The sequence below is a fragment of the Notothenia rossii genome (assembly GCF_949606895.1).
Source record: "Notothenia rossii genome assembly, chromosome: 5".
Classification (NCBI taxonomy): Eukaryota; Metazoa; Chordata; class Actinopteri; order Perciformes; family Nototheniidae; genus Notothenia; species Notothenia rossii.
Window position 1 is genome coordinate 77,327,506 of NC_136903.1, and position 10,000 is coordinate 77,337,505.

General features: G+C 39.9%; 1 protein-coding gene across 1 annotated transcript in view; it reads right to left on the bottom strand.

Annotated features, from left to right (window-relative positions):
* The window catches only part of pparg (peroxisome proliferator-activated receptor gamma), a 26,342-nt gene that overhangs the window by 4,820 nt on the left and 11,522 nt on the right, over positions 1 to 10,000 (bottom strand). The window contains exons 2-5 of the mRNA XM_079680575.1: positions 6,557 to 6,853; positions 5,993 to 6,159; positions 2,840 to 3,157; positions 2,700 to 2,789 (exon numbers count right to left, since the gene is read on the bottom strand). Of these exons, the coding sequence (XP_079536701.1) occupies positions 2,700 to 2,789; positions 2,840 to 3,157; positions 5,993 to 6,159; positions 6,557 to 6,853 (872 nt within the window). The remainder of the gene's footprint in view (positions 1 to 2,699; positions 2,790 to 2,839; positions 3,158 to 5,992; positions 6,160 to 6,556; positions 6,854 to 10,000) is intronic.

A 10,000-nucleotide genomic window follows, 5' to 3' on the forward strand; every position in this document is an offset into this window, starting at 1 on the left:
TTTTTTTACTGTTAGAGGAAGTCATTAATTATCTTCCATTGAAGCCCGTGCCCAGCTTCTAATGCTATGTGATTGTGTAATGCTGACTGTGAGATGAATGCACACCTTAAGCAAATGAATACAAACTAAAGTTGCCCTATCACAAACTGGCAACCAGCCACAGCGGTGACACAGCAGCTTGGAGAAATCAGTTGTGGTCTATGTACTCTCAGATGACAATCATTGATAAATTAAAAACCCACACAGAGCAAACTTTCAAAGAACCGGCTGTACCTTATGAAATAACAGTAGCGTGATATAAGAGAAGGAGGGTCAGGGAGAGATAAAGCGGCAGGAAGAAACTAACTAATTTAGTTTCTAGTATGAACCCATTACCCTATTATAGCAAAATACATTTCCATCTAGAATATAGAATAGGATCAAATATGGGGAAAGAAATAAGCTCACTTTAGATGCAAAGCAAGTGTAAAGTTAAGAATGGATAATCTGTATTCATCCAACAAACTGTATATTTAAACTAGAAATAATGTGCTAAACTGGGCTGACGATGTGTGGATTAACATCCATTGTGGAGCTGTATATGCAGATTATAACGCCCACACAGCCTGACAGTGTGTAAGCCTTTGAAATGTGGACCTAGACCCGGCGCTGTGGGAGGGTCAGGCCCTCCCATTTGACATTCCTGCACTCCCCAATAAACAAGTTTTTTATTATTTATATAAAATGAAAAAAAATATATATAATTTTTTTTTAGAATTATAAATGAAGTGTGAACTTTAATGCTACGATGTATGTGATGTCAGATAGTAATATAAGAGTAATAAATGAAATACAAGTAGGAAATACTTGACATACAGTAGGTATATCATCTAGTCTCTAAAACAAGAATATAGTTTAAAAGGGGAGTGATTTGTAAAATATCCATAAAGAAATAGAAAATCTGTTTACAGTTCTGTTTCATATGGGTTTTGAGAGATGTATCCATAGATCTCTTCATTTTGCTCTCAAAGTGCACCAGATTCAATATTTAAAAACAAATCTTCCCGGGGGAGCTTGCCCCCGGACCCCCCTAGAGGAGGATAGGTCCTACCCCCAAAAATAGCACTTTACCCCTGCTTACCTATATGTCGTGAGCTGATTATCGAGCCTTCATTGTAAAAGTCGCGGGTACCTTGTGTATTTGTGTGGGGAGTGTTGCCGCCGGTAGAACATTCCACTGTAGCGCCGGTACATTAATGGGAAACCCTACATGTTTGAGCACCCTCTATGAAACGTCAAGCTATCCCACAGCACCCCTAAAAGAATATCTCTGGCGTCGACACTGGCCGGGGCACATGCCGGTTTTGTGTGCCCTCCCATGAAAATCTTATGCCCTCTCTGTAGATTTGTTCTGGCGCCGGGTATGTGTGGACCAGTCACCTAGCCTTAAGGTCAGCTTGAAAGACAAACAAACTAACATGTTTGCCCGAGGAAGCAAGCAATGCAGTATTACCACCACCATGAGATGAGATAATACCTCCCTACAAGCAAAAGCAATTCATGGCTAACATTAGGGATCACACTACCAACAATTCCTTGTAAAAAGCTCTCACTGGAAAGCCCTTTCTCAAAACTAACGCACTCCATGAAAACAATCTCAGACAGGCTGCAAGAGTCAAGCAGCAGTAAGGAAATAGGAGGGTCCCCACCAAAAGGGTTCTACCAAACTTTTACTTAGAGACTTTAAGATTTAAATTGAGCTCCACTATGCTCAGAATTTTCATAGGTCATAAAGTTCATATATCAAAAGAGGGAACGTTTCAAGTTGTCCCTCCCTAACAGGTTCAGTCTGGGAGAGTCAGGTCAATCAAGTGCAACCTGTGCACACCCACACAGTCGCAGGTCTGTGCTGAAACTCACCTGCAGAGGCCCAGTCCTTCATATCAAAACATGCTACAGTCGTGCCAGTCAATGTGGCCATCAAATGCTAACAAAACAAAACTACAAGTGCACTGTCACAATGATGGCAAATAAATGAGTTGTATGTACAGTATGTGATTTCTCTTGAACTGACAGGGGGATGTTTTCTGAAAACTTCAGCTTGTCAGGCAGTGCAGAGGGCAAAGTTCAAATAAGTTCAAACAAATGAACTGTGTTACCATCCTGTTGTGCAGTTACTAGGACTCAGGCTGTATTCTGTGCATCTCTACCCTGATCTGGAGTTTATAGATGAAAACGATGTGCTCATTTCATTTGATTGGACACATTTACAAATGATGTTATCAGTTTGTGTGGAAACCTGTTTTGTAATCATTTAAAAATGATCATAGCAATTGTTTGTGAATGGCAAGCTGTACTGTACCTCTTTTTTAAGCTTTAAGGAAAATAGTATTTAAGTATTTAAGGAAAATCTTTGAATTTAAATCTTATGGTATTTTAAGGAGAAATATTTGTTGGGGAACAAAAAGGCATTTTATCCTGGCAAATTCAGCACACTTTTTAATACTGTGACAATAATATGTTCAGAGAAACTGCACATTAACTAGAACAGTTAGCTTTTACCGTATTTCATTTTCAATAATGCCTTTGGGGCTGGCAGGTACATGGCAGGAGTGCTGGGAACTGAATCATACGATACGGGTCGAAAGCCAAAGCGGAAGCAACAAGCAACATATACAGCAGTGGTGTACCTGCTGATGCTGCATATATTACCATCACACCTCAAAGACCAACATGGGCAGCAGTGTGGTGAAGGTGTATCTCTCGCTTTTAGAGGGCATCAAAGGAGTTGGTCTGCAAGAAGTTGTTTCCTGAGACACAATTTCAAAGAAGGTCTTGCTTTTTGAGCTACGTCTGCTCATTTATAGTGAGCGTAAATGAGGGTGCTAGAAAATAAAAACACCTGAATACACAGAACCTGAACTTTAGATCTCTTCTCGTAGTAAAGCTTTGTTTGTTTATCTCCGTACGGATCAAGCACATCGTACATACTGTGATTGAACACTGAGGTGTAAGTGTGTGACAGTATGAACATCTTACCGTTGTGTGACATGCCGACATTGAGGCACTTCTGGAAGCGACAGTATTGGCATTTGTTGCGGGACTTCTTGTGAATGCGACAGTGAAGATCACAATGATCGTACACCAACTTTAACCTGATAGTGCGTCTGAAGAAACCCTAGAGGCAAGAGAAGAGAGACAATTAGTTCAGAGAGTTTCAGTAAAAATATCACACTTTGTGAAGCATTTGCTCTTTGTTAATTTTGCTGCTTTTAATCAAACTGAGTCGGATAAAAATTATACAAAAATAGGATTAATAGACTATTTTTGATGGCAAATAAGACATGGATAGAGATAGGTAAGGAACACCGTTTTCCCTAGCATTGCGTGTGCCTTAATTATACACAATAATAAAGCATCATCTGATTTAAGTTTGTGGTTTGTGTAGGTGCTCCACAGAGCATCTATTGGCGGATAGATGCAGATTAGATACCTGGCTGTTTCTAATCTGCGAGGAAGTCAATCACTCTGCCCACGAGTGCGTTTTAAAGCAGATTGTGTTTCAGGGTGGATTTGTGTGTTTTCAACCTTAGGACCAAAGGAGCCATAAGACTCGAGCTTATCTCAGCTAGTAACTATGTAGCAATGGTCAACCTGCCAACACACTCCTACACACAGGTTTATTGACGGCTGTGGTGTTTGTCTACACTGACTAAGAGAGTAAATGGAGGGATGAATAGAAAAACCTGAGAAGAATTGAATTGTATGCTTCTTTGATTCAAATACGTGAAAGCTGGGGTGTTTGGCATCTGCATTCCTATGATCCACAGATGTTCCTCTTTTATTTGTAGGTTATTTAAAGAAGAAGGAAGTCAAAGGGGGTCAAGGCTCCACCTCAATAAAGAATGTTTGCTGAAACAATTAAGTGTTTGCCTGCTTGGCTGACCCCCTCTTCTGGTGAGTCTCCCCTGGGACTCGAGCAGAACAATGGCCGCTGTACCTTACCTTGTCCCAGCCTCTGAGGTACAGTGTGACTGAGACTAAGAGCCTTGTGACTTGTATTAAATCTAACAGTTTTGACAGTGTCAGATAGGTGCTGGTTCATGCCTATGGTCACAGTGAGGGCTTAGTGGTTGTTTATAGTAGTATTGTATAATAAGCCTAGATACATTCTGTATTTCACTTATTTTCAACAAACTTTCACATTCACACAGGAAAAAGTTAAAATATATCGAAGCTGACCAAGGGAAGAGTGTAGTAAGTGCCCACATCTCTGAGGTCATACATAAACACAAATAAATACCCCCACCATTTTTTCTTTCTTTAATTGATCTGAAAAATTGGCATGTAATCTCACATATCAGTGTTAAAATCTCGAATAACGATCTCATAAACTGAAACCGATTTTTCTTATTTTATGTCATAGACTCTTGTTTTTTGTCAACAGCATGATTTTATTTGTAAAAATTAAAAAAGATGCTGCGGGGCAGGTTATAAAATATAAAAAAATAATTGTTGGAGGGAGTCTTATTGCTTGTTGTTTATGTGTATGTGATATAGAGTCAAAATAAACCTCAGTGCCAGTGTTCTTGGTAATAAAGAACATGTCACTGGTTCACTGGTGTGTTTCTAACAATCTTTGGAGGGATTAGATATATCAGGCTTTGGCTGCACAGACAGTACTTTTAAGTATCACTAAGGTTGTTTTGGGTCTTTTCATGGCATTTCTGACAAAAATAACAAAAGACAATATCATTGAGTAACGTAGTTCATGTTCTGCATTGAGTTACTTCAGAAAGTGGTGACTGTCAAGGTTTTGTAGAGGTTTTATTGTGAACCTTTTTATTAATATTATGTTAATAATTAATGCTAAATCAAAATTTGTATTAAGTCATCTAATTGGACCAAATATACATTTTTCTTTTAAAACTCTTAGGTTTAGAGGTGAATTTTCTAATCCTGCAAAAAAAGTTTGAAGGGTGAAATAAACACAGTGTGTATAGTAGCTTTAATACCAACTTATCTGAATAAATTCAGTCTTCTTGAAAACTCAAAAACTTCTTGAAACTACAGTAAACAAAAGAAAAGCATACCGAGTCATTTTTTCTAACATGTCACCATACAATAGCTCCTCTTCTTATTACCCCTCAGAGTTTCAAAGAAAGTGGAAATATGTGTGAAACTTCCCCCACACTCTATTAGTTATTTATACCCTGACAGACAACACACACAGAGCTTATGAGCTGCAGAAGCAAAAGCCTGTGCTGAGCCCGCGCAGAGTGGAAAGTGTATGGGGCTTGTGGTTAGATCGTCAGACTTCAAAAAGAGGAAAAAAATGCATTACAGAATTATTTATTCCATCAACACGTTTCACCCGAGAGTGACACATGGTGACAGAAAATGAAAGACTGGCATAGAAACAAAACTTAACCATCTGCAGTCAAATGTGTTACAAGCAAAGCAAATTCCTGGCATAAAAAAAAATATAGGGGGGCATTTCTTTTTCATTGTGCGCATTGAGAGCAGCTGTCCACTGCTGTGCACTACAATATAAGCCATAATAAGCATCTAGCCAGAATTTCTAAGGAAAGGAAGAAATAAAGACAAAAAAGTGATGATTTTGTCCAAACAATTCCTTTGAAAACTTAACATCAATTCTGACAGTCAAGCTATGCTAACGGTAAAATGACCCTGACATACTGCATAATATATTCTCAAGTAGGAGATATCTGTAGCCTCGAAAAGCAAAGAGGAAGTCTGCTCAGTGTGAAGTAGAATATTGAGCTGAAGTCGACAGAATGGCACATTTCTTTTTCTTTTAGTATAGAGAATGTTTGCAGTTGAACTACATAAAAAATCAAAGGGAACCTGTTTGATTGTGAAAATAATCTACAGATTATTTGAGAATCAATATAGTTACTAGTTGCCACCATAGTATGATGTAATCAACTGTTTTAAACACTTGTTTATACATCTCATTATCATGTCTACATCAGATTTATTTCAGTCCTACCTTACAGCCCTCACAGGCGTGGACGCCATAGTGAAACCCCGAAGCTTTGTCTCCACACACACGACACTCGATGTTTAGCGCTGACGCCGACGTTTCGTCCGTGATCTTGGAGAACACGGGACTGTCAGAGTACTGCGGCGGCGACTCCGGCTCAAGCTTTATCAAATCTGACAGCAAAAAAAAAAAAGTAGGCAGACAAACGGAAAATGTAAACTTCATTACTTCACCTCTTATTTCAATATTCATGTTTGGTGCTATTTAAACATAGCACTAAATTGGCCATCACTGTTCTCATGTTTAAGCACAGGTACAAATGAATACTTTCACAAACTCTGTAAATGTTGTGCCTGTTATGTGTATTGCAAGTGTTTTCACATTAAAACGTTTCTATGCCCACTCAGTTTCTGAAACTTCTGCAAGTGAAACTTTGCTGCTAAGCTTAATTAGCATTTAATAAGCATGAAGAAACTGGATGATTTGAATTATCCCTGGTTCACGACACAGACTGTACTCACTGTGCGTGTCAGTGAATTATCCCTGGTTCACGACACAGACTGTACTCACTGTGCGTGTCAGCCTCCATCCTGTAGCTGTGCATGTTTGTGTAGTCCATGTTGGTCAGTTGTTCTTCGTGTTGCGGCGGGCTGGGGTCATAGGCGCCACAGGCAGAGGAGATGGAGGATACGAGCGGGGGAGACAGGGAGGACTGGATGGAGGAGGAGGAGATGGAGGCGTAGTCTAACGTGGACAAATGCTTCATGTCAAGGGAGTGGGAGCTGTCGTCCAGCTCTGACAGGTCCACGGCGCTCAGACTGAAACTAACAGGCCAGGAGAGGAGTTGCTGCGTGTCCACCATGTCTGCTGCGGAGAGAGAGGAAGCAGTGAAGGGACAGCTGCTGATGCAATATTCTTTGTAGACCATATGTGGCCTTGTTAAAAGAAAACAACTTAAAGAACAAGAGAAGGGAGGGGAGGAAGAGGAACACTTGGAGAGAACGAATGAGATGAAGAAGATAAGGGAATCAGAGGAGATGAAAATAAATATATAGACATGCTGCGTTGAACATAGTGTTAACGATCAAATAAGTTGTTTGAAAAAGCGCAAATCATACCCATCATGCATTCACACCCAATCCAAACCATCACGAGTGTGTTCCTGCAGTGAGTTTGTTATCTGGTAAACAGGGAGGCGGATTGTGTCACAGCGAGTACAAGGCGAACTCTGGCACTGAGGAAAGTCTTTTTCTCCTCAAAACATCTTCTCCTGCTGCTGATGTTTGGGTGGCTCGCCATGTGATTGCCCAACAAAGGACACAGAGAGCAGGACAGTTTGAGCCTCAGTCTGTCTGGGGCCAAGGATTTAGGATTTTAGCTTTTAAAGAGGGACAGACTGTTGCTTCTGAATGTTGAAATGTGTTACCGATTGTTATTTAGGATCTGTGGAAAATGGCTGAAACATTGAATCTTTTAACGCTTAGTGATTTTATTGTTATTTGTAAATCTTTGAAAACAGTTCAGATGTTTATAGTTTGGTTGAACAGTAGGCTAAATAATAAATGTAAACATTGGACACTATTTCTTGCTGTGGATTTGGTGCAAAGGCAAGTCTTTATAGCAGCAGGACAATACTTGGATTGACAAAAAAATGACACCCAGGTTCATCATAATGAAGGAGCAAGTCAGACAGGGCACTTGTGTGGTTCACTGATATGTTTGAATAGTTTTTGATCCACATAAAATACTGTTAGATCAATTTATTGTTGATTTAGGAGTTTTCATGGGATTTTCATAGGAAGAAGAATGTCACTAGTATCATACCCTTTTTCTGTTCAGAGAAATCCTAATATCGAAGATTAGCTTAATCAACATTTAGAAAGTCTTGGAAACTTTTTTTTTAACCACACAGCCCATTCTAGATATTCAGTTATTTGTTGATATAAATGAATGAAAGCTTTTTCTAATAACTAACTCAGTTGGTAACACATTATTGGAGAGAGGAATGAGCCGAGGTTGTCAAAGTCCAATCATCAGAGGTTACTACAGTCCACACGTAAGCAAACCATGCTCTAATATCAGGGAACGTTTGTGCAAAGTTGTTTGGTGATGCATAAATCAGTAGTAGATCTAGTTGATAAGGTACATTTTGGCAAGATATGTCGCTTTCGATGTAGCACCAAACCGTAATCCCAATTTTCCTACTGAAAATGCTCATTAAAAATTCAGCAGGATGGTGTCTGAGGAACCAATGTTCAGCGTAATGAAGGAACCAATACAGTGCGTCTGTGTGGTGGATGTATGTGTTTCAGTTTAAGGTCCACACTGGAGCTCTGTGGCACAGAGGAATACAAATCACCAGGGTTACTGCCAGGGTTGGATACTGCCATGATTTTTGTCAGTAAGACTTTATGAAAGGTCTAGACGAAAAGCAGAAAATAAACCAGACTTATCTTGAAAATATTATGATTTTCGTTCTGGTTTAATTAAAAGTTCTCTCAGGCTAAATTTAAAGGCAGAATACTTTTTCTTGGGAGTGAAGTCTGCGTCCCGTATGTCTTTCTGAAATTCAATACTGGAAACATTCCCACGCTTCTTTCATTTAAAAAAAAAAAAGGAGGAGGAAGCCATGCTTGGATCCTGACCTTGATTTGAACTAAAGACACTCTGAAAAGGAAAAAGACAAACCAGGGTATAAATAATTATTTAAGTAAAAGGTCTTTACACTGAACCGCCTTGCCTGCCAACCTTTTGTAACCAACACGAGTCTCAAAATAAACCTCCTCTAATCAACCTCGAGTGCCTGATTTGGAAAAATATGTAACAAAGAATTCGATGAATTATGCAACAATACGTAACTAAAATAGCAATAGTCGGATGGCACGGCAGCACCAGGTAGGGCTTGAAATGGCTCCAAATTACTTGGCAAAACATCCCCGTGCAGCAAACATCCTCTTCTCTCTACTTATTGTTTCCTTTTTACTTGTTCGACGTTGGCAACAAAAATAAGTAGGGGATCCACTTAAAATTCACACTGACTCTGACATTGTTTCAGAACAAGAGAAAGAAAGAGTTTGTGTGTGTGTGTGTGTGTGTGTGTGTGTGTGTGTGTGTGTGTGTGTGTGTGTGTGTGTGTTTGCAGGTTGCAGCTTCCACTGTCTTGGAAGCAGCAGAGGGGGAATACGCTGACTATTAATAACCATAGAAACCTGGTTATCTTTCCATTTGTTGGCCAGTTGCCATTCAATCCGAACCTAAAATAGAAGAAGCAGTGGAGCGACTTGTGTTCTGGTTGGCATCCAGTTATCATAAGGAGAGAGACATCTAGTGGGAGAGAGAGCTAAAGGGCGAAAGAGATCAAGTGAAAAGGGGTTACATACAGTAGAGCGAGTTCCAAGACCCCTTCCAGAAATCAAACTGCACCCCAGAGCCTTCAATAAAAAACCCTTGTGTTAGAACATTCATGCTGTGCACTCAGCCGACTATTAAATAATTTATTAGAGAGTAAAAAAGGTAGGCGGCTGCAGTCGGCAGTTAAACCAAAGTGCTTAAATCATGTCGTAATCAAAGGTGAAAACAAGTTTGTACTGTAACTTGTCTCCTGGGTAAAGCGCTGTTGAAGAAAATCTATTGAATACAACATGTTTGTATCCGTGAGTGCTGTGTGGGCAAACACCCTGTCAGACATTGTAAAAAGTGACGGATGTTTAGTAAGGTTTATGCAGTGAGTTTTGTGTTTGCAAAGATGTCTGTGCGTGTGTGTGTGTGTGAGCACGTGCGTGACATGTACGCCGGTGTCTCCTGCCAGTTCTCAGATTTCCACTTGTCAAAACTCGTCTTCCAGGTAAAAGTATAGCGTGTAGGAGTGCTTTCTGTCAGCTATTGCCTCAGTCATGACATAATAACAAAAGGCCAACGGCTAACTGGCAGGCAGGTCTGGCAAGCTACTGTACTGACGAGGTGGGATGGTGTGTGTATGTGTGTGTACAAGCAGACAAATACAGTAAAGAATAA